The following is a 25,841-nucleotide window of genomic DNA, read 5'->3' as shown; positions in this document are numbered from 1 at the left end:
TTACAGGATGCAGGAGCCTTTGGCAAACCAGCAATTATTGTCTGCTGTTAATTGCCCTTTTGAAGGTGGTAGTGAGTTGCCTCCTTAAAACCTGGCAGCCAAGTGGTGAAGACACTGTGAAAGTTCTGTAGGATAGGGTATTTTAAGATTTTAGCACAGCCATGATGAAAGAATGGTGATACTGTGGTTGGTTGGCTCGCCAAGCTGGTTAGTTGTTGTTGCACAGACATTTCATTACCCTGCTGGGTAACATCATCAGTGCAGCCTCCAATGAAGTGCCATTGTGTTTTCCCGCCTGGTATTTAAACTCTGGAGTCCGTTGAGCTGGATTACCTCACTTCCGGTTTTCCTTCGCAATGGAGTGTATATGGGGTCGAGTTCTGTGTGTTTGTGATGGCTTTCTTTGTGGAATACCAGGCTTCTAGGAACTCCCGTGCTTGTCTCTGCTTTGCTTGTCCCAGGATCTTGGTGTTGTCCCAATCGAATTGGTGGTTGTCTTTTTGTAGTTAATTGATGTTCGTGTTTGTCCGATGTAGTGTTTGTCACAGTCTCTGCAGGGAATCTTGTATCGCAGGCTTGTGGGTTGTTGATGGGCGGTTTGTATCTCACACTGTGTGGTAATACCTGGTTCCTGAGGCATCCATGTAGGACGTAGAGTTGTTTGAGAGTTGCGCTCTGTCGTTTGGCATAGTTCTCCCATTTTCGTGCCAGAATGGTGATATATTTCCAAGTCAAGATAGTGTGAGACTTGAAAGGAGAATGTACAACAACAGAACCAGATAAATTGCTTGACTTGTCTGCGGGACAGCTCTCCCATTTTTGACATAACCACAGATGCAAATAACGTTGTCTTTGTGGACTCAACTGAATTGGGTGATCCTTTTCCTTTTCCAACACCTTGCCTAGTTCAATAATTTATGATCTAATCTGTTTTCTGTTAGCTTGACATGGTGGTTTTGATGCAATTAAATGTTTTGCTGGACAATTTCAATGGGTATTTAAGAGTCAGTCATATTGCTGTAGGTCTCCAGCCACATATAGAAATGCAGAATCCCTACAGTGTGGAGGCAGGTCATTCGGCTCATTGAGTCTATACCAGTCCTCCGAAGACCCAGAACCAAACCCCCAACCTATTCTTGTATCCCTGCATATCCCATGGCTAATCCCCCTAACCTTCAAATCCCTGGACCATCGGAGGAAACCAGAGTACCCAGAGGAATCCCACCAGATACGGGGAGAATGTGCAAACTCTACACAATCACCCACAATCAAATCTGGGTCCCTTGCACTGTGAGGCAGCAGTGCTAACCAATGAGCTAGTGTCACCCCAAATATATATGGGTGATCAAGTAAAGAAAACACTAATCCTTCCCTTAAGAGCATAAGTGAGCAAACTAGAAGGAGTTTTAAGACAATCTAGTTGTTTCACCATTACCAATGCTAGCTTTGCATCCTAAATTTATTTAGCAGAATTGAAATTCTCCAGTTGCCCTGGTGGGAATTAAAACTCATGGGTTAGACTTTATACTCCCCCACTGATTGCTTTGAAGTCCAGCAGGCGTTTATAACAATTATAACAGTGGCAGGAAGCAAGGAAATGTTGGCCATGAATTGGCCACGTGAGGTCCTTAAGTGGTCAATTAACTCCTCAAAGATATCCTGCTATGCAGGGCTTTCATCTGTATCTGCCTAGATCAGTGTATTTTTAGCTATCTCGTTTGCTCAGAAGCTTGCCAGCTTCCACATTGCTTTTTATCCTTACCACCCTCAGTAAGCTTTTATTGCTCAATGACAGAGCAATACTGGCAGCCTTAGCAACAACTAGAACTACATTTGCAATTCTTAATGTTTGCTATTTGCAGGTTCAAAAGTTGAGATGCTTCAGGCCTCAAACTAATAACAACATAGATATTTAATGATCATTCCCAAACCTTACATGTATGACAGCCTGGCCAAATCATCATGCCATTGACCAGACTCGTCCATCAATCTTACTAAAATGAGGTTTGGAAGCTAAAATAGTTGAAGTCTCACGCCAGTAACAAAACAGATGCTGACAACTACCTCAATTCTGCTCGCCAATTCTTCCCAAATTAAAGTCACAGCTTAGGTATTTCCATTCAAAAACTAAAATAAAGAAAGAACTTTATTACACAATGCCTTATATAATCACAGGATATCCAAAGCACTTTACAGTCAATGAAGTGTAGTCATTGTTATAGGTATTTATAGTCAACCTGTTCAGATGTGTTATGAACACCTCTACAGCAGGTGAGATTTGAACCCAAGCCTTCTGACTCAGGGTTAGGGAAACTACCCCTGCACCTCAAGAGCCCCTAGTTCTTAGTCAATACATCTGGTCCCTGCTATAATCTAGGAAACACAGCAACCAATTTGCAGAAAACAAAATCTTACAAATAACACTGTCATCCAGCAAGTCGTCACTTAAGGTTGTGGTTACTCATTCTGAACAAGGAAACTGCAGTGGTGCTAGGACCCTAGAAATGTGTCTACAGTCAAGATATTGTCAGGAACATGAGTCTTGGGTTCCTACTTTGGGAACCACATTCCTATTCAAGGAAGTTCTCAAGTCCAGATCCGATGCATTACTGGAACTCTGGTGTTGTGAAAGTACGTGTTCTAATGGTGAAGAAGCCATGAGTTGAATAAACTAGCTGCTAATTGAACATATCACCCAATGTCATATTAGGACAAAAAACAAGACAAAGCTAAATCTTTTGACCCTAAACAAGATTACAGTCTCCACTGAGACTGAACAATATTGAAATTAAACAATGTAAAATGGGGATTGACTGTAATAACCAGATAATCTGGTTTTCTGGTGTTGATTGATGGATAAACATTGGCAACGGCAAAGGTGATAAATCTCCTAACTTTTTTCCAAAATAGTGCATGGAACCTTTTACATCCATTTGAGCAGGTAGACAGGACTTAAAGGATAGTAAAATAACTGATTAGTAGGATAAAATTGACAGCATTATTGCTTTGAATTGATGTAACAAAATGTCATACTGAATGCATTGTCAACCTCAGTGAGTCTAATAGTAAATCAAAGTAATAACTACACGTAATCAGAAGTAGACACGGGAATTCTCTGTCACTTTAACACGGTTCAACTATATTTGGAGAGGGTCTGCTTAAATGACCCCTATACTAATTAACACTTAAGACATACAAGATGCAACTTATCCATAATGTAGTCAGGTTTTAGTTGAAAATAATACTGCTCATATCACAGCTTTAACTATCAGGAATTATAAAACTTCAAATTTTCCTGACTTTTAAACTCAGTAAGAACAATTTAGGAGAACTGGTATTGTTAATACAAGAGAATTATTATAGGTTCTCTAAAATAGACTCGAGTCCATGACACTCCACATAATGATTTTGAGGATTCAGCATTTATTTTACAACTCAGCATTTTCCACATATCACAGAACCTGAACGTTTTCACAGCAGCAGCATCCAGCAGAAGTTAAAAAAACCCACAAAACTTTCTTCCCCACTTCACTTGTTAAGCCCAGACAAAATCTCATTTACACTGAATGAATAGCTTTTTGTCAAATTATTGCAATTTTAGCATCTTCCTCTTAGTAACCTACAATTATGATTCAGACACAAATTAAGACCTGTCTGATCCAGAATTCTTACATACTATAAGAATCACTGGAGAGAAACAGTGATAAAGTTCTCGTCTTGCATTAGCAAAGGTCTTATTTGCTGTTTGAAGTAATGTACTTCTTAATTGCAGAACTTTAGAACCACTCATCTATCGTGCATCATACAGTACATGAGAAGAATGGAAAACGAAGAACAATTATCTAAAATGGAACTTCAGTTAGAATCTCAAATACAGATTGAAAGAACAGTGAAGGAAAAAGTTGCTGTGAAGAAAGTTATTGAAAAGAAGCTGCAAGAAAATTGCTCATGTTCATTGGACAAACTTAAAACTCTGATAACTGGTTTCTTTCCTGTCCTTCAATGGCTTCCAAAGTACAAATTAAAAGAATGGATCTTGGGTGATACCATTTCAGGTATACTTGTTGCTGTTGTCATGGTTCCTCAATCAATAGCATATGCGTTGCTTGCTGGTCTAGAAACAAGTTCTAGTTTGTACACATCCTTCTTCTCCTGCATTATTTATTTCCTGATGGGTACCTCACGCCATATTTCAGTAGGCATTTTCAGTTTAATATGCCTCTTGGTGGGACAAGTGGTTGATCGGGAACTTCAGCTGGCTGGATTTGATGTAGATGAAGACGGCAAAGTGATGCCAATAGCAATGGCCAACGCAGATAACTGGAACAACAGTGATGTCAATCCCACCATGATGATGAATTTCACTCTTCCTGGATCATTGAATTTTGAATGTGGTAGAAAATGCTATGCTGTCAGCGTTTCAGCCGCCCTTACATTTATGTGTGGCATTTATCAGGTAAGGCACTTTATGAAAAGTTTAACGCTGATATTTTGCTGATGTAAGTAGACAAATAGTTTCTTGCTGAGTAATTATTGGATTAAATTTAGACTAATTTAAAATATAATCCACAAAGTTCTCTGTTGTTCTACGGTTTCAGGACCCACATCAATGTGTGATAATTTTCAACAGTACAGTGAATTAATGCAGACGTTAAGTCTGTATCCATGGAGTTTAGAAGAATTGCAGGTGGTGATCTTAAAACGTATAATTTCCTAAGTGGACCTGGCAGGGTTAATGCTGAAAGGATATTTATTTTTCTGTGAAGGACTAGGACTGGGGATATAGTTCAAAAATAAGGGATTGCCCATTTAAAGTAGAGATCATTTCTCTCAGAGGACTGAGTCTCTATGTAACTCTCTCTCCTGGAGAAAGTTGGAAGCAAGGTCATTGAATATTTTTATGGCAGACATAGATAGGTTCTTGACTAATAGGTTTATCAGATAAGCCATGACCTTATCAAGCTATACAACAGGCTTGAGGGGCCAAGTGGCCTACCTTGCTCATAATTCATTTATTTGAATGGTCAATAGTTCCACTGACAAATTGAAGAGTCCATGATAAACACAGTTAACGATTCCAACTATTCAATGCCAAATCTATATTTTTGAAAGGTGCTGTAATCGAATCATAGATAGAATTTTAAAACCTGATCAATTAAAAAAAAAAAAAATCATCGAAACATACTGGTCTTCAATTACTAACTGAAAAGAAATGCTTGACAGAATACACTTTTCAAAAAGTTCCCCATGTCCCTATCTTAAAAGAAAAAATACAAAAAGTCAAATTAGCTAATATTAGCAAAACTATATAAATTAATGGACTGTTAGAAGGCAACTCAAAATAGGCAGCTTTGTTGCATACCAAAATAGCCTAAAGTTGATTGAGAACATTTCATTTGCGATTACTACTGACAGCAGTGAAAGTAAATTTGATATGCTACTTTTCATTTAAAATTCTCATCCTTCTTTTCCCCAAATCGTTCACTTCTATTTTCTATCATTTTCTCCAGCTCCACAACTAATCCTCGAAGATAGTCAATCCAAAGCACAGAATAACCTTCTAAGGGCAAGGGTGTATGGTTAAATTTGAATCGAGTAAAATAAACCTAGGCTAATGGTAACATGTAACCACTGTTGATTTCAATAAAAATCCACCGAGTTCACTACCATCTTTTAATAAAGGAAATTGGCATCCTTATCCAGACCAGCCTACATGTATCTTCAGACTTATAGCAATGTGATTGACTTTGAACTTCCTCCTGAAAAGGGCAACATGCCAGTCAGTTCAAGGGCAATTAGGGCAGGGAATAAATATTGATCATGCCAGCGATGCCCACATTGCATGAACAAATGCAAAAAAATCTGTTCTCATCTTATTTTCTTGAATATTCACAAATTTACAATTGGTGGCTGAGCCTTCATCTAACTAGGTCTAAGAGTTTGCAACTGCTTTCCTACATCTCTCTGTCTGTCAACCTTGCTTCCCACCTTTAAAGACATTCCTTAAAACAAAGCTTTTACCATGTCTTTCCTCATGTCATCCAATATCTCTTGGTGTTGCTCAGTTTTGTATTTTTATTTAGAATGTTCTTATGAATGCTTTATTATGATGTATATTATATAAATGCACTGTTGTTAATTTTAAAATGAGGAAAATATCAAATACAACTACATTCATAAATTACATAGCAAACATACAAAAAGAAACAGAAAACAGACCATTCTCCTCGATCATGCCAGTGTTAACAATTCACTCAAGCCTCCTCCTATCTTCTTTACCCAAGCCTACGAACATAACTATCCATTTCCCTATCCCTCCAATGTTCATAAAAGCAGAGGTTCTGGAAATACTTACCAAGTCTGACAGCATCCGTCAAGACAACAGAGTTAACATTTCAAATAAATTATGATCCTTACTGAGAAGCGATATATAATTTAGAATCATAGAATCAATACAGTGTAGAAACAGGCCCTTCGGCCCAACAAGTCCACACTGAACCTCAGAGCATCCCACCCAGACCCATCCCCCTATAACCCACCTAATCTACACCTCCCTGACCACTATGTGCAATTTAGCATGGCCAATCAACCTAACCTGTAAATCTTTGGATTGTGGGAGGAAACCGGAGCACCTGGAGGAAACCCACGCAGACATGGGGAGAATGTGCAAACTCCACACAGACAGTCGCCCGAGACTGGAATAGAGCCCGGGTCCCTGGCACTGTGAGGCAGCAGTGTTAACCACTGTGCCACCGTGCCGCACAAAATTTACAATTTCTGAATTACAAATCAGAAGAAATAGATGCATCACTAAAGTAGTGTAACTTTCTATAGAAAGGGTTTTCCTTCATCAAGCCTTATGTCAGACCTTGATTTTGTGTGCATTTATTTTCCTGCAGAAGTTACAGTGCCTTCGCAGATATTTTCATCTAGGCATCTGGAGCAATAAGGGTCACAAGCATTCCAAGTGCATAGAGGGGATAACTTGCTGTGACAGCCTTGAAGGACCCAGTTCACATATAGCCTCATTGAGCAGCTCAGAAGATGACTCAGTACTCCTCAACTGTCAGGCAAAGATCATGTGATCTAATTAGTGTAGAACTACTAAAATATGTAGTTAGTGGTTTGAAAGTCTGAGGCTGGAATTCACAGGCTTTCTCAGCTGCCCTACTGCTTGTGGTATACAAATACCTGCAGTAACAGGAAAATTATAAATGGAGAACAAAGAGATAGCAGACCAATTGAATACATATTTTGGATCTGTCTTCACAAGAAAGGACACAAATAATTTCTCAGAAATGTTATCAAACCGAGGGTCTAGAGAGAGGGAGGAATTGAAGAAAATCCATAATAGAACAAAAATGGTTGTAGGAAATTAATAGAGTTAAAGGCTGACAAATCCCAAGAACATGATTTTTCTACATTCAGAATACTAAAGGAAGAGGCCCTGGAATTATTGGATGCATTGGTGGTCATCTTCCAAAATCTTAGACTCCTAGAGTAGTTTCCACAGACGGGATGGTAGAAATATAACCACACAATTTAAAAAGGAAGAGAAAGTAAAGAAGAAAATTATAGATTAGTAATGGGGAAATGTGACAGTTTGTTATGAAAGATGTGACAACTCAAAATATTTCAAAAGTATTTATGAAAGGGAACTCATGCTTAACTGATCTACTAGAGTTTGTGAGAACGTAGTCAATAGTATAGATAAGGGAGAACCAGTGAATGTGGTGGGTTTCAAGAAGGCAAGGAAACACATGACAAATGGACAGTGGGAAAAACTGAGCATCAGGGAGATCTTGGTGTGCATGTCTACCAGTCCGTTAAGGTAGCAAGACAACTGATAAAATGATTAAGGTGGCATATGGGCTTCTTGCCTTTATTAACCAAGGCAGATAACTGTATAAAAGAATTGGTTAAGCCACAACTACAGAATTGCGTGGAGTTCCGGAATCCACATTAAAAAGGAGGAATGTGATTGCACTGGAGAAGGTGCAGAGGAGATTTACCAGGATGTTGACGGACTGAAGAATTTTACTTACCAAGAGAGACTGGATAACCTGGGTTTATTTTCCCTGGAGCAGAGGAAACTGAAGAGGTCATATCGAGATATTTAAAATTATGATGGGCACAGACAGAGTAGACAGGAAGAAACGCTTCCCTTCAGTGGAAGAATCAACCACCAGGGATTTAAGGTAAGGGGTGAAAAGATTTAGAGGAGTGAGAGGAAACTTTTCACCCACTGAGTGCTGGGAATCTGGAACTCACTGCCAGTAAGGGTGATGGAGACAGAAACCTTCATAAACATTTCAGAAGTATTAGATGTATACTCAGGATGTCAAGGCAAAGAAAAAACTGGTTTAAAAATACTGAGGTGGAATGTTAAGGGTTCTTCTGGTGCAGCAATAGTCTCCACCCTTCTGAGCCAGGCAGCCCTGGTTTAATCCAACCTAAACTATATGTGTGTAATTACAGCTGTGAACAGGACGATTAAAAGGGGGTTCTTGTGGTGCAGTGGTAGTGTCCCTACCTCTGAACCAGGAGGTCATGTTTTAAATCCCATCTGCTCCAGAAGTATGTAATGTCATCTGAGGTGGGATGCTGGGGGCTCCTGTGGTGCAGTGGTAATATCCATTCTTCCGAACCAGGAGGTCTGGTGTCAAGTCCCACCTGCTCCAGAGGTGTGTAATAACATCTCTGAACAGGTTAATTTGAAAAAAAGTTTGTCTACTCCTGGGCCTGGCCAGGCTGGCTATTAACAAGTCCAGGCAGCTGGCTGTGGTATGTGAGGTGGGATGTTAGAATGTAAAATAAAATCTCAACCCGAACCCAAGCCATCTTAAATATGGATTTTAACAAAAGTGGATCGTTCAGCTAAAATATTAATGAGGCAGTTTTATCTTGCTTCCAACTTGAACACTGTCAGGTTATCAGACCCTTGGGAAACCCAGCAGCTAGATGGAGGCAAGAATTGTTACATGGATAATTGCTTCTTCAATCCTGGCTGTGTGTCAAGTAGAAACACAGTGCTTCACCCAACCTCCTTCAAGCAAACACATTTGTCACTATCTTAATTAACCATTCTTCATTGTGAATGATAACCCTAAAGACAGAATTAAACTCAGAATCCAGCAAAGAAGGGCTAAAAACAAAGTAAAGACAGAGAAAATATACCTCAGGGGCAAACTAGGGAGGAATAAAAAAAACTGACAATAAGAGCTTCTTTAAATGTATAAAAATGAAAGCAGAGGTCAAAGTGAACATAGATTCCTTAGAAAGCAAATCTGGAGAGACAGTTTTAGGGAACAAGGAAATGGAAGAAGAGTTAGACCGATATTTTACATCAGTCTTTATGGTGGAAGATACTTCAAACATTCTATTCATACAGAAGAATACAAGAGAGAAATTAAGCACCATCACTGAACTAGTGGCATTATATAAACTAATGAGGCTAAAGGTAGATAAGTTCCCTGACCCAGATGGCTTGCATCCGAGGATCCTAAAAGCAGTAGCTACAGAGATAGTGGATGCATTGGGTGTAATTTTCCAAAAATTATTGGATTTTGAAGAAGCACGAGAGGATTGGAAAACTGTTAAAATTTCAAAAATGGAGGGCGGCAAAAAGTGGGTGACTACAGGCCAATTAGCCAAACCTTTACTGTTGGAAAATTATTGGAATCAATTATTAGTAATATTAAGATGACATTTGGAAAATCATAATTAAAAGAAAAAGAGTCAGCATGCCTTCACGAAAGGAAAATTGTGTCTAACTAATTAATTAGTTTTTTGAGGAAGTCGCAACCAGAGTGGATAGAGTGGAATCAATAGATGTGTTATATTTGGACTTCCAGAAGATGGTTGACAAGTACCTCACAAAAGGTTACATCATAAAATAAGAAACCACGTGCTGGAAGTAGTATGTTGGTATGGATGGAGAACTGGATCCTGGGCAGGAAACGAGTGGGATAAGGGATAACACAGTATGGAGCTGGAAGAACACAGCAGGCCAGGCAGCATCAGAGGAGCAGGAAAGCTGACGTTTCAGGTCAGGTCCCTTCTTCAGAAATGGGAGAGGGGAAGGGGGCTCTGAAATAAAGAGAGAGAAGAGGGGGGTGGTGATTGCACGTAGGAAGTGAGGAGGGACTGGTCAGTGGGGTGGGAGGAGCGGGTAGGTGGGACAGAAGACGGACAGGTCAATGAGGAAGGGATGGGGGGGGACTGGTCTTGGAATGAGGTCAGGGGTGGGGCAAGTCCACATTGAGACCACTGGGTTGTAGGCTTCCAAGGCGGAATATGAGGTGCTGTTCTTCCAGTTTCCAGGTGGCAACGTTGTGACACTGGAGGAGGCCCAGGATGGACATGTCGTCCAGGGAGTGGGAGGGGTAGTGGGAGTTGAAGGGGTTTGCGACTGGGAGGTGTTGTCGTTTGTCGCGAACCGAGCGTAGGTGCTCTACAAAGCGGTCTCCGAGCCTCCGCTTGGTCTCACCAATGTAGAGGAGGCCACATCGGGATCAGCGGATACAATATACCACATTAGCGGATGTGCAGACGAACATCTGTTTAATGTGGAAGGTTTTCTTGGGGCCTGGGATGGAGGTGAGGGGGGAGGTGTAGGGGCAGGTGTAGCACCTCCTGCAGTTGCAGGGAAAGGTGCCGGGGTGGTGGTGCTATTGGGGATTGTGGAGCAGACAAGGGAGTTGCGGAGACAGCAGTCCCTCCGGAAGGCAGATAAGGGTGGGGAGGGAAATATATCCTTCGTAGTGGGGTCAGATTGCAGGTGGTGAAAGTGCCGGAGAATGATCTGTTGAATCCGGAGGTTAATGGGGTGATACGTGAGGACAAGGGGAATTCTGTCTTTGTTTTTATTGCGGGGAGGGGGTGTGAGGGCTGAGGGGCAGGAAATGCAAGAGATGTGGTTGAGGGTGTTTTCGACCACTGGGGGAGGCGGGGGCTGCGGTTCTTGAAATGCAAGGACATCTAGAATGTCCGGGTGTGGAACACCTCACCTTGGGAGCAGATGTGGCAGAGGTGGAGGAATTGGGAGTTGGGGAATCGCATTCTTGCAGGAAGGTTGGTGAGAGGAGGTGTAGCCTTCTTTTCAGTTGGCAACAAGTGGAATTCCACAGGGACTAAAATGATTACAAGACATATTACTGATTTTGAGGAAGAAAGTGAATGCGCTATAGCCAAATTTGCAGATGACACAAAAATAGGTGGAAAGGCATTTAGTGATGGCTACCCAGGGATATTGATGGGTTACATAGGTGGACAAAAAGTTGCCAAATTTTATTTAAACAGAGAAAAGCTGTAGAAAGCAGCAACACAAAGGGTCTTGGGGTACTTATGCACAAAACAAAGAACACTAGAACACAGACACAGCAGGTAATCAGGAAGGCTAACTGAACGTTAGCCCTTATTTCGAGGAAGTTGGAGTTGTAGAATTACTGCAACTTTACAAGGTACTAGTGAAACAACATTTGGGAATACAGTGAACAGTTTTTTCCCCCCTTTATTTAAGGGAAGATAACTGCCTCCTTCATTGGAGGTAGTTCAGAGAAGGTGCACTAGGATGACCGCTGATTTGAAGGGATTTTCTTACAAGCAAAGACTAAACAGGCTGGGACTCTACTCACTGGAGTTTAGAAGAATGAGAGGTGATCTCACTGAAACCTACTGGATTCTTAAGGGGTTTGACAATGCTAAGTGGATGTTTCCCCTCATGGGAGAGTCTAGAACCAGAGAACATAGATTTAGAATAAAGGAGTGCCAGTATAAGACTGAAATGATATGGGATTTTTTTCTCTTAGGAGGTTGAGAGTTCTTGAAACTCCTTGCCACAGACAGCTGTGGGTCAGAGTCCTTTTGTATATTTGGGCTGAGGTAGATCGATTCTTGATCAGTATTGGAATCAAGGGTTACAGGAAAAGGGCAGAAAAGTGGACGTGAGGAATGACGGATCAGCCATTATTTTATTAAATGGGGAGCAGGCTCAAAGGGGCGAATGGCCTATTCCTGTTCCTATTTCTTATGGTCTTATGAACCTCTAGCTCTTTGTTCCAATCCAATAGAGATCTATTCGCTGATCTTCACCTCACAGTGATACTCTCTTTGAGCTACACAGCAACAACAGAACTTGGTATATCTATTTCTGCCTTTTAGCAATTTTGCCTTTTGTCTTTTTTTTAATATCACTCCCATCAATAGAGGGGAATAGAACCATTCATTGACAAACACGTATTGAGAAAGTTGGTACTGTAGTATACTTAAACATTTCAGCAGATACTGTGTATTTTTGTAAAACACTGCAATAGGTACATGTTATCAAAAGTCCTGGTTTGGTTACGAATGAACATATCTCTAACCTTGAATAGCACTTTCTCCATTTTCCAAGGTCTTTTTTGCAAAATTACAGCATGGAAATCACAATATAGAAAATTAAAACTTACCTGTTTCTAGATCATTCTTAACGCCCAAATGAAACAAACTTTTAAAAGACAGAAATAAATTAATTATCTTCAATGCCCTCTGATCTAAAGTTCTCAGGAACCTTTGGACCCTACTGATGTCACTTTGGCGAAAAAAAAGTGGCATTTACAGATTTGAAATGCGAGATTCTCTTTCCTTTTGGAGGGCCTTGATGCTCAATATTAATTCATTCTTCTGATTTCCTTTTCTTCCAGGTACTAATGGCAGTTTTCAACCTTGGATTTGTATCAAAGTATTTATCCGAGCCCTTGCTAGACGGATTTGCAACTGGTGCCTCAATCACTATAGTAACTATGCAAGTCAAGTACCTCATTGGAATAAAACTACCGCGTAGTCATGGACCCGGTAGTGTTGTTGTAACTTGGATAAACATTTTTAAGAATATTCACAAAACCAATTTCTGTGATCTGATAACAACTGCCATTTGCATGCCCCTGCTAATTGCTTCCAAAGAATTAGGAGAACGATATAAGCACAAGCTCAAGTTCCCTTTCCCAATGGAACTGACTATTGTAGTTATAGCTACATTAATATCTCACTTTGTAAATCTAAATGAGATGTTTGGTTCAAGTATTACAGGAGCAATCCCAACTGGATTCTTACCCCCTAAAGTTCCAAACTGGCACCTCTTACCCAGAGTTGCCATGGATGCTGTAACACTTGCAATCATCAGCTTTGCCTTCACAATCTCACTGTCAGAGTTGTTTGCTAAAAAACATGGATACACAATACAAGCCAATCAAGAGACCTATGCTCTTGGATTCTGTAATGTTGTTCAATCATTCTTTTATTCATATGCTTCCAGTGCAACTCTGGTTAAAACACTTGTTAAAGATTCGAGTGGTTGTCAGACCCAACTGTCTAGTGTTGTCAGTGCTGTATTGGTCCTAATGCTGCTTCTTTTCTTAGCTCCTGTATTCTATTCTTTGCAGAAATGTGTCCTAGCATCCATCATTATAGTCAGTTTAAGAGGGGCTCTCATGAAATTTCGTGATCTGCCAAAGCAATGGAAGATGAGCAAAATTGACACACTTGTTTGGTGGGTTACAATGTTATCTGTAACTTTAATAAGTACCGAACTAGGACTTTTCACAGGGGTAACATTTTCACTTCTGTGTGTTATTGTTCGCACTCAAGTACCCAGAGCTGCTTTGTTAGGTCAAATCCAGGGTTCGACTCTATATGAAGATCAAGCAGAATACAATAACCTTACACCTATTCCCCAAATTAAGATCTTTCGTTTTGAAGCTCCGCTGTACTATGCTAATAAAGATTTCTTTATGGATTCCCTGATGAAAAAAGTTGAACTGAATCCAGCTTTGGAGATTGTGAAGCAGAAAAAAGAAGAAAGCAAACAAATAAAAAATAAAGAAGAAAAAGCATTCAATGGCAACATCAAACAAGAACAGCCTGTTGTCAGCAAAAGATTGATTCCTAAGGTATACAATTTTCACACCATTATTCTAGACTGTTCCACAATACAATTCTTAGATACTGTTGGTATTAATACCATGAAGACAATTTTGAAGGATTACAATGAGATTGGTATCAGAATCCTTCTGGCCAACTGTAATCCTTCAGTCATTGACTCACTGACTAGGGGAGGATACTTCGGAGAAAATTGCAAGGAGGTGGGCACTCAGTTGTTTTATAGTGTGCATGCAGCTGTTCAGTATGCTAAAGCCAGCTGGCCTGAACCAGGTAATTCTACTCTTTAAGAGCTTTCATATTTATATCCATTGTTGACAAATGTAGAGACATGCACTATGAAACGGGCAATATATGCCAAACCCAAGATACTTTTTATTTAAACTATGGAATCTACTTTGGTATTTTTATTTAAATTAGTTGAGTAATAGCTCAGTAAACAAACATTTACTGTAGCCACGCAGAGTAGAAAGATCCCAATTTTGATTTGGGTCTTCTTGAGTTAGCTGATTTCAGCCATGCATATGTGAAGATTTAACAGTTCACTCAATATTCCCAGGTGAAGAATAACAGCAGGCAGGATGTCTGTTCCTGATTGCTATTCAATGATTCCTGTTGGATACTGTGCGCAGGTGGGTTTACCATGTTGCCCAAAGAAGTATAAGCCAGAATGAGTCAATCCTTTTGAGAGAAGGAATAAAAGCAAGTCAGTTATTAAAAAGAAATTAAAGTTAGTCATCAGAAATAATAAGCATAAAGAAAATTTCTTGCTATATTTCAAAATGCAAATTATGTTCACTTATAAAATAATTGTGCACAGTGCTGAACTATTACCCTACAAAATCCTCACAAAAGCTCCAAGTGCTTTGACAGATGATAGGCTATACACTACTATGCTTAATGAACGTAATTATTCCTTATTTATATCATTTTAACTGTAAAAGCTTTTTCACTGTCTTGCTGTAAATAAACAAGAGCAGCTGGCATTAAAATGAATTGCTGACATCCGACACAAAACCGTACAGGTTTACAAGGAGAAACAAAAGCTACCAATGTGTACTTTTAGGTAATGTACACTTTCATCTCTCATTTTGTTTCATAAAATGACAATTTTGTCATGATGGTTCAAATGTTTAGGACAAAATCTATTTTCTTGTATGAGAATTGTTCCTTGTGGTATACAAAAAGGAGTGGACAAAAATGCAAAATTATCTTTCTCTAATTTGTTTCAACCATAAATCTACATTTTGTACAGTGACATAATAGTATCACTCAATTTAATGAAAAATATTTTTGGAATAGGTTGGCTACAATGGCAGAATTCTGGTTATTACTGTGTTCGTCAATGAGTTCCTTACAAGATGATAGCGAAAATAAGAATAATAATCAAGCTGCAAAATGTGTGTAGATTATTTCTAATTTAGGTATTATGTTCGCAATCTATTGTATTCTATTAATGCTTTATTACCGTGCAAATGGACCAAGTAATCCTGAAACATTCCAATGTCTCGTTGGTTTGTTGTATCACTGGGATTCGGCTTTGATGTTAGAATTATGCGCACAAGGAAGGCTGATTAGTTGTCTGTAAATAAATATGGATAAATGATCTAAAAAACAAAAATGGTTTGAATGAAAGCTCAAATCAAACTACTAGATCTACTTACAGCCTAAATGACTCAAATTTTGTGCTTAAGGGTTTTTGCGCTTTTTTGGGGAAAATCAGGTCAATGTATACAATAGGAGATTGAAACCAATTATTAGAGTATTGTGATGGTATTCATTGTGGACAAATTAAATCATTTATTCTCCTGTCATTAAATTATAACGACAAATGATGTTTCTGAATATATTGTAATGTCCTTAAATTGTAGCAATTACTGTATTTTTGTACTCTATTCTAAACCTACTTATGATGGAAATATGTTTTGCAACAATGTTATCATAGTATCTAAAACCTATGTAACAGAAAATGCACTAAATAAAGACTTAATGATGAAATACAAATATTTTCTGATTCAACTTAATACACTCATCAGCTTGAGTTTTAAACAATGCAACTTGGAATGGACTTTGAGCAACATTGCTGGACAGGAAATATTTCTGAGGAAGTTCTAGCAGAGGCAAGAGCATAGGATATTTGCATCAAATAAATTCAACCCACCTCCCCCCACCCAATGATCACACTGCAGTACACTAACGTTCTTCCCTCACAGTACTGAAAGTGTTTGAGAGATTCACAGGTTTCTTCCTTACCTCCCTCCCCGTTCCTCAAACTTTATAGAAAAAGGATGTAGAAAAATGAGTTTGCAGTATCATGCTACATGACAAAAATAAAGCACTTTCAGAAAAGGCAACAGTGGAAGGACATGCATGCTTTATTTTTATATCAATATCCTTTAAGTCCACAGGAAACAAACAGTCATTTCCTATTTGTCATCCTTGCGCTGACATCCATGCTGTATAAATTAATGGTGTAATGGAGACTTACAGAGTCATATAACACAGAAAAGAGGCCCTATGGCCCACCATGACTATGCCAAATCAACAAACATCAAACTGCACTAATCCCTATTTATCTGCATTTGGTCCATAGCCAACCATACTTTGGTATTAAGTGCTCAACCAGATGCTTCTTAAATGTTTCAAGAATACCTGTCTCCATCACCCTCTCAGGCTGCATGTTTCATACTTCTACCACCCTCTGGGCGATTTTCTTTCCTTGTGGATCTCTTCAAAACCACTTGCTCTGCAATTTAAATGCTCAAGTTTTAGATATGTCTGCCACAGGGGACAGATTCTCACAACCTACTCTGAATAAAGCATCTCAATTTTACATACCTTAATCAGATCCTTCAACTCAGCTCCTCTGCTCCAAGGAAATCAACCACACCCTGCCCAGTCTCTCCTCATAACACACTATTCATCCCAGGTAACATCCTGGTGAATCTCGTCTGCATCCTCTCCAGTGCAATCATGTCCTTCCAATAAAGTGGCAACTAGAGCTCTCTCAGTACTCCATCTGTTGCCTGACCAATGTTTTATAAGGTTGTAACAAGACTTCCTTGCTCCTATATTCCATGCCCTAGCTAATGAAGACAAGAATCCTGAATGCTTTCTTCACCATCCTGTCTACCTATGCTGACACCTTCAGAGATCTTCTACACCAAGGATCCTTTGTTCCTCAGTATTCCCTAGGGATCTACCCCTCATTTTGTATATATTTCCTTTATTGGACCACCCAAAATGCATCATCTGTAAGATTCAGTGTTTTCTGCTTCAATTCTGATTTTGACCCACCCCTCAGGTCTTATTGCCCAAGCTGGCAACATCACAAGGGCAAATATTTTAAACACTCCCTTCTGCACACTCTAAGCCCTTGAGTTAAGAATACAATTTCAATTCATTAATCTCGGAACAATGTAGCATGCATTAACTGTCCAAGCGCAACAGTGAGGTCTAAAGGTGCAGGAGAAACGAGCCCAACAGCATTCCTCGCCAGATGAGGATTTTGATGGCAAAGGAAGATGATGCATTCAAAGTTACAGCAGTCAACAAATTGCTGCTTAAGATCTAGGGATTCGCTGATATGGACACACAAATTTTGGCAATCATGCTGGAATAATGTTTTAATCTTATCCGAGTACCATCAACCTGAATAGTTCTTGTGTGTTAGGAATATATGCCATCAAGATGAATGCTAAGTTGTTAGTGGGTTATTCTCTTATGTATTTAAATTAATTGTAAGAAGAGTCTTAAATTGCACGTCTTTTGAGTTGCAGATATTTTAATGTGACTTTTAAGATTAAAAAAAAAACTGTAGTTAATAGAGAGAGTAATCCAGCATGGAAACAGATCCTTTGGTCCAACTTGTCCGTGCTGACCAAATATCCTAAACTGATCTAATCCTATTTTCCAGCAGTTGGCCCACGCCCCTCTAAACCCTTCCCATTATTATACCCATCCAGATGGCCTTTAAATGTTGTAATTGTCCCCACCTCCACCACTTCCTTTGGCAGCTTGTTCCATACATGCATCGCCCTCTGCAGGAAAACATTGCCCCTCAGGTCTCTTTCATATCTTTCCCCTCACCTTAAGCCTATGCTATCTAGTTTTGGACTCTCCCACCCTAGGGGAATAAAAATAGGCTGTGTCTATTCACCTGATCCATGCTCCTCATGATTTTATAAACCTCTATAAGGTCACCCTTCAGTCTCCGACACTCCAGGAAAATTTGCTCCAGCCTATTCAGCCTCTCCCTCTAGCTCAAACCCTCCAACCCTGGCAACATCCTTGTAATTTTTTTTCCAAGTTTAATAACAACTTTCCTATAGCAGGAAGACCAGAATTAAATACTGTATTCAAAAAAGTGGCTTCACCAATGTCCCATACAGCTGCAACATGACATCCCACCTTCTATACACACTACAGTGACCAATGACAGCAAGCATGTCAAATGCTTCATCATCCTGTCAACCTGTGACTCCACTTTCAAGGAACTATGCACCAGCACCCCTAGGTCTCTTTGTTCGGCAACAGTCCTTAGGGCCCTACCATTAACTGTGCAAGTCCTGCCCTGGTTGGCCTTGCCAAAACAGTCATAAACAGGTGTTCCAGAGCGATCTGTTTAAATATAAAACTACGGTGGCAGTTAAAATGGATACCAGCTGACTGGTAGATTATAATGCCAGGCTGGTCAGATCCCGTTTGAGGCATGAATTACTTGAGGCTGATGACCCCTGGGTAATGGACCTGCAGTCTGCTAAAGAACACTCTTTTGACCTCTATACAAGAAATGGCAGGGTCAGCAAGAAAGCCTAATGCTTCTACTAGGGAAGACAATGAGTCAAATATGCAAAGGCTTTGCTATGAACAAACACTTGCACCTTCACTTTTGGTATCGACCCTTTCTTGGGTCAGTTTGACACATCATTCCTGCCTCTCTGTGACTGAGAGGTTTGGAGAAGCTCAGATACACCACTGTTGAAGATCATATTTTATCTATCTGCTAACCACTGCACAATATATATGTGAATATGTTCCATGCATAGCTTGTAGGGCTAACATAGAGATCTAGACTATTTCCATTGTTTTTCGAAACTAGCTAACCAATAAGCGAGTTAGTATGTGAAATCCAGAAAGGCGCAAATCAACCAGGGAATACAGATTAAAAGTTTCAGTGCCTTTATAACAAAGTTAAACAAGGGCCATTCTGAGCTGAAATTAACAAACAGTTTAATAAGTTTGGCTCAATCTGATCAGATGATTACAGCATCCATTTTAGGTACAAGTGACCTTACCGTATGAAAGTCTCATTAATTTAGAAGAATTTGGGTGGGGGTGGAGATCTTGTAGAAACACACAAAATTATGAAGTGACTAGATAAAGGTAGAGGCAGGAAGGTTGTTTCCACTGGCGGGTAAACTAGAACTGGGGGACAAAGACTCAAAATAAGGAGGAGCAGATTTAGGACTTAGCTGAGGAGGAACCTCTTCTCCCAAAGGATTGCGCATCTGGGGAATTCCCTGCCCAGGGAAGCAATTGAAGCTACTTCTTTGAATGTTTTTAAGGCAAAGTTAGATAGATTTTTGAACAGTAATGAAATTAAGGGCTATAGTGAGCAGGCAGGTAAGTGGAGCGGAGTCCACGAAAAAAATAAACCATGATCTTATTGAATGGCAGAGCAGGCTCAATGGGCCAGATGGCCTGTTTCTATTCCTATTTCTTATGTTAAAACCAGAAGTGGAAGCTGAATATTGATAGTCCACGTTTCCAAAAGGATTATGTGAAGTATTGATATATTCACTGAAGCCAGGTACACACACAACTTGTGCCTGCACAACCTCAATAAAGATTAACTGGAGGCATCTTTTTCTACTAAGCCTGTGTTTGTTGTGTGGTGGCATTAGAGAAGTGATTCAGTCAAATAATCTACAAATATTGAAATATTCATGATTGTATTTCATCACTTGCTAATTTAAGTCAAGATGACTTTGCATTTTAGGAGCTGTAAGTCTGAGCAATTAACTCTCTTATCTTGCAACAATGAATTGTGATTCACCATTTCCAAGATTCCAGAAGACCCAAAGTCTCCTGTGCATCACTGGTCAGCTTTGCAATCCATGGACAAATCTCCAGCCCTCTGCCTCTTCCTTGTACTTTCAGCATTCTTCTGCAAGGATGACATCACAGAACAATGGGTGCTGCTGAAACCTAACTGCATGTGAGGAATGATGTAAATGGATTATGCTTGACAAGACAGAGAAAGGGGAAGTACACTACAGGTTGCAGGTTAATCTGCAACTTTGTTCACCTCTTACGTATGACTTGCTTAGGAAATTAAAATACAGCACAACCACACTCCTCCCGCTCACTTCCAGAACCACTCCAACCATACCTTCACTGTGGTGGCAGCAGATTATTATTTTTCCGTTGTTCTGAAAGCAGAACCTCTTTCCTCACTTTTACTTAAACTCTGCAGTTCATAAGACCATAAGGAATAGGGAGTAAATCATTCAGCCCCTTGTTCCAGGATCCAACAGGATTGTGACTGATCCAATTTTCCTCACATCCACTTTCCAGCTCTTTCGTCATAACCCTTGATTCTCACACTGATCAAAAATCTACGTATCGCGGCCTCAAATATACATAAGGATTCTGCCTAAAGTTATCTTGTTTAATTTGCAACTGGTCTTTGCCCTTTTTTTAATTGTCCTATTAAATACAAATGCAATGTTTCAGATGCCTCCATCATTACATTTGCACTAGTATCGTGAAACTTTACAATAAAATGATAAAAAACATTGAAATTCATATTAAAATCAGTCAATCCCATCACAACTGTCAATCTACACTCTTAATAACAAATCAATCATATATTCAGTTTATATTCTTAAAATACATCACCACAGATTAAAATCTGATGACAAAGCTATCACTCCATATGAGAAAGAAATCTACACATAACATAAGATACAGAAATAGAGATAGAAGAAAGATCATGTAAACATTCCAGACTATTCTTATTTTTGTCTACAAACACAATCATGCAAACTCACCGAATTGTGATTAGTTCTAAAAGCCAGTGAATTCGAACTTGTTCTATGCCATTGTGAGGTACTGAGGCAATATATGCAAGGTTTAATTGTTGGTCTCTGCTTAGGTCAAACACATCTGCTTTGTTGTGTGGCAAGGGAGGACTGTCAAAAACATGTAGAAAGGAGAACAAAAATAAGTAAACTGTCAATAAAAATCAAAGTAGTATAAAACTGAATCAAAAAGTAAATCTAACCATGAGAATAAAGACACAATTTAGACTAAACAAAAATAGCAAGTTATGTTTTCCATTGTAGGCATGGAACATAATTAGAGGTTACAAAGAAAGCCTGCACTAAATTATTATGCACACTTAATAAATACAAAGGCACAGATATCGTCTAGTTGAATAAGGGATATCCAAATTGAAGTTAAGATTCTCAAAACCACAAGAAACAATAAGACACCGCATTCAGTTCTCGACACAGGTTAGGATTCTCCAGAATTATACCTGGGCTACAAGGGTTAAATTATGAAGACAGGTCGGACAAGGTGCAAGTAATTAAGAGAACAAATTGAGGTGGTTATGATTATTTAAGGGATCAATAGGGTACATAATAAGGTGCTTCCAAACAAATGGCCATGATCTCTATGACTCTACAGCTCCTATAGTTAAAGCTTGGCCATTCAGATGTGGTCGTAAAAATGTCTCTTAAGCTGAAGAGTGATGGGAATTTGGAATTCTTTCTTCCAAAAAGCCACAGATTAGATCAAATAAAAATTTCAAAATTGATGTTGATAGATGTACAAAATGGAAATAAGTTGGGGAAAAATCAAAATAACATACGGATCAATCTGAATCGTTAAATAGTTTCCAGAGGCTGAATGGCCAACGTGCCCAACGATGCAATGGTCATCTAAATCCCTGATGTGGAGGTGCCAGTGTTGGACTGGGGTGGACAAAATCAAAAATCACATGACACCAGGTTACAGTCCAACAGATTTATTTGAAGACACAAGCTTTCAGAGTCTCACGCTTTCTTCAGATGTCAGTGAGAGAGTTGGCACTGGACACAATTTATAAGCAAAAGATCAAAGGGTCACGGAACTGATGCAATGTTGAATAAACCTAAGATGGCTGTTAAATCTTTAATCAGTTAGAAAAAATTAATACACAAATTCCCAAATTTCTTTCAAGTCACTGCCCTGAGATAACTAAAGGTTTTATCAATTCCCTTGGTATATCAGAGGTGACATCACAGGTCAGATAATGCATCTTAGGTGTGAGACCTTGTTTAGACTCTAGCTGTGTATTAACTTGGGAGTCAGGCTAGTTTTATTTTCAAAGTAGGAATTTATAAAATGCCACACTGACTGTCTACAAATTGTGTGCGTTTTGATCAAACTAGAATATATCTGCAATTTGCAGGTTTGTAATTGCAGATGCATTCTAGTTTATTCAAAATGCACACAAAGGAGAAGGAAAATAACAAATGTGAAAAGAAATGAGGAAATCAGAAAAAGCTAGAAAAAAATGTCCAAGGAAGCAGACTTTCTACAATAAGAGAAATATATTTATACAGTTGTAATTGAATTTAATAAAAACATCCAAAGCAATTTCACAGAATCTTTATAGAACAAAGTATGACAGCAAGCCATTTGGTAAGATAATCAAAAGCCTAATGGTCAAAGTGTTTATTTGTAAGGATTGTCTTAAAGGAGGAAAGTGAGGCGAGTCAGGAGATGTTGGGAGGGTATTCCAGAGCTGACAGCCTAGGCAACTGAAGGCACAGTCTTTGTTGAGCAATTAAAACGGGATCTGTACAAGAGGCCAGAGAAGCCTAGATATCTTGGTGAGTTGTGGGACTGGAGGATATTATACAGATAATGAGAAGTAAGACCATTGAGTGATTTGAGAACAAGGATGAGAATTTTTAAATCCAGACCAGGTCTCAATGCAGGTTAATAACAGTAGGATCAATAGGGGAACGGGATATGGTGCAAACAATGTCATGGGCACAGAGTTTTGGATCACTTTCAGTTTATATGTGGTAGAATGTGGGAAACCAGTCAGGTGTGCATTGGAATTCAAGTACAGTCTGTCCCTGGGTTGCCAATAGGTTCCGTTCCAGAGTCCATTCGCATGTTGATTTGTACACAAGTTCAGAACACAAAGCAGGACAATAGGAAATGTTCAAATGTCAGACCTTTAAAATTACAACTGTGTGGGATCACATTCATAAGTACAAGCTTTTGTGTCAGACATTCATTAATCAGGGATCACCAGTATTCCAAACACTGATATCTGGGACCAAACACTTCCTTAAAGCTTTGCCTATAAGTATCATACCAAGTTTAAGACCTGTTCTGCATTTTTACAGAGGGGCAGAATAATCCCTGATTAGGTAGGTGAATAAACTTCTTGCTGTGTCATAGAACTACACTTGTTCAAGTCTCAAACTGTAATTTTTTTTCCCCTCCAGCTTGCTACATCTACCTAAATAGCCAACGAAAAAACCATGTAGCATTGTGCTGCTTTAGCATGGAATGCTTAAACACATTTCTATCCAATCAGTAAAACTGTTGCCATGTTACAGGTGTAGCAGGCAAAAGTTCCTCGTAGCATGGTTTGGTATGTTCTGGAATGCAAGAGACGAACTGAGAAAAACATCCAGTGGCACATTTAGGGATTTTGCCCTGCCACACATTGACTGGTTTCAGAGAAAATATAATTAAGTTACATCATACTTGAGAAAAGCACTCATGATGGTTACTAACAAACATTATTTGAGATGATCAATTTTTTAAAATTACGTGTTGTTCAGTTTGACAATCCATAAACTTAAAGACTGGTTGAAAGGTGGATCCAATGATATATTTAAACGAGATTTCAATACCAAATCCCAACGATGACTGTGTCCAGCAGCTGGAGCAATATGCTCAAGTACTTATTTAGGATATGTTATTAGGGCATTCCAATTGTATGAGTTGTTACAATGTTATGTAGGAGTGCTTCATTAGAAATACAAAATAAAAGGTTTCTAATGATTAATTGCGCATGATTCTACTGCATCTTTAAAATTAAAAATTAAACATTTACCCAAAATTGCGTGCCAGCTGATATTGTAAACAGCTCCCTTTACTTCAGTATAATCTATGTCCTTTTCAAAATGTCTGTCATCATCCTTCTCTTCATAAAACCTATGCCTTACCTTAACATTTCGCAAACTACCACTCCACTTTAATCTCCTTTCCCTTACCAAAATCCTGCAATAGAACCATAGGGCTAAATTTTCCTAGTCTATAAGAGGCAGACTGGGAATCAGGAAGGCTGGCAATAGGGTAGGAATAGGTATAGAGAGCTTGAATGACATCTTTCTACTGCCGTGGCATACTGCCAGCAGCAAAAACCTTGGCAGCACAGCTGCCTGCCAGGCAACCAATCAAGAAATCCTCTCTGGCACAGTGTATTGCCCTTTTTCAACTTTTCTGCACCATTTAACAAAAATGCCACCTTCCTCCAATATGGTTCCTCTGTTGTTCAGCACAGTGGGATTGTCTTCATCTACAAGATTATTAAATTGCAGAACAAAGTTATTTGATTCATCAATTAAGTTGCAAATAATTGCCAAATTGCTCTTACAAGGAGCAAGTCTCACATCTCAGGCTCATTTCTTGTACTGTTCAGATTTTTATCTTCAATGCTTATCCATTTCATTTTGAAAACCACAATTGTATGTGCCTCCACCACTCTCTCAGGTATCCAAAACAATTGTTTAAAAAAATGTTCTCATATTGGCAAACGAACCAAAGGCAATCACCTTAGATCTGAGCTCTCTCGTTCTCAAACACTCCAAAGTGAACAGTTCCTATCTAGAACTAAATCCTTAATTATTTCATACTCCTATCAAAAAGCGTTCTCAACCTTCTCTGCTGAGACAAGTACTTGCAACTTTGCAATATCTTATAGCTGAAGTCACTCTTTCCCAGAAACTAGATCTTTTCTGCACTCTCTCTAAAGGCTTGTTTCATGTCGTTGTTTCAGTCACTAATTGGGGTCATGATTGCAAGATATAACAACCTCTCGTGTAAAAAGGTTTATTTTGCTCTCTGTGCTAAGTCTGTCACATTCAATAAAAGTCTTCAAAACCTGTGGACCTTTCTCATGTCAAGATTTCAGGCACTCTCTCCCTAAATATGTAGGATGAAAGAGCACCTGGCCATCTTCAGAAATGCAACAATTGTAACCATCTTCAAGAAGGGAGATAGAAAGAACTTTAGAAACTGCGGAGGTTTTTTCCATTCTTGTCCATAGCAAAGAAAATCTCAATATGCATTGTCCTGAATCTCCTGGACCCTTTGATTTTGGGAGGATTTCCTCAGCCAATGTCCAGAGAAACCCTCTGACATGATCTTTGTTGGCAGTCAAACTAAAGAAAAATGTTGAGAACAACAACTCTATACTGTATGAGCAAGAAACTTCATCACAATGCGGCAATTCACGATGATACAAATCATACCTTGAACGAGGGATTTGAAAGAGACGCCTTCAAAATCTAAAGTGGCATCAAACAAGGTCGTGTGGTCACCCCCATACTATTTACAATCTACCCAATAGAGGCAAGTTACCTCAAAGATCAATTCTTTATGGTATCATCAGATGGTACTGATTGTATAAATTGATTCTAAAGGGTTAATAGAGATTACTGCAATGTTATTGTTGGATACCATCTAGACAGGAAACTCTACCTTTGTTCACCTCCATGTCAAAACTAAACTGTTGAATATAGAGTTTTATGTAACTGTAGTTTCACTGTCCAAGATTTACCAGCCACTTGCAATCTCTTCAATTCTGCCCTTGACTGGATGAAAACAAAGCGCATATCAAAGCA

At 39.1% G+C, this 25,841-nt stretch overlaps 3 protein-coding genes across 4 annotated transcripts in view; 2 read left to right on the top strand and 1 right to left on the bottom strand.

Moving 5' to 3' along the window:
- The window catches only part of idua (alpha-L-iduronidase), a 208,306-nt gene extending 187,113 nt beyond the window's left edge, over nt 1-21,193 (bottom strand). Inside the window, exon 1 of one of the 2 annotated variants that reach the window (XM_048595980.1) lies at nt 20,973-21,193. The gene's annotated coding sequence lies outside the window, so the exon portion shown is untranslated. The remainder of the gene's footprint in view (nt 1-20,972) is intronic. The other variant, XM_048595995.1, reaches the window with a different exon arrangement.
- Nucleotides 3,838-14,622, top strand: slc26a1 (solute carrier family 26 member 1). The gene is made up of 2 exons (XM_020527868.2): nt 3,838-4,456; nt 12,684-14,622. The coding sequence occupies exons 1-2, from the start codon at nt 3,848-3,850 to the stop codon at nt 14,205-14,207; spliced, it is 2,133 nt and encodes a 710-aa protein (XP_020383457.2). The 5' UTR covers nt 3,838-3,847; the 3' UTR covers nt 14,208-14,622.
- A 2,380-nt stretch (nt 21,194-23,573) lies between the features above and the next one.
- LOC125480966 (rap guanine nucleotide exchange factor 2-like) overlaps nt 23,574-25,841 on the top strand; it is a 105,018-nt gene continuing 102,750 nt past the window's right edge. The window contains exon 1 of the mRNA XM_048608389.1: nt 23,574-23,581. Coding sequence (XP_048464346.1) covers nt 23,574-23,581 — 8 coding nt within the window. The remainder of the gene's footprint in view (nt 23,582-25,841) is intronic.

This window comes from Rhincodon typus, chromosome 1, assembly GCF_021869965.1.
Source record: "Rhincodon typus isolate 14 chromosome 1, sRhiTyp1.1, whole genome shotgun sequence".
NCBI lineage: Eukaryota > Metazoa > Chordata > Chondrichthyes > Orectolobiformes > Rhincodontidae > Rhincodon > Rhincodon typus.
This window is presented reverse-complemented; position numbering and strand designations above follow the sequence as displayed.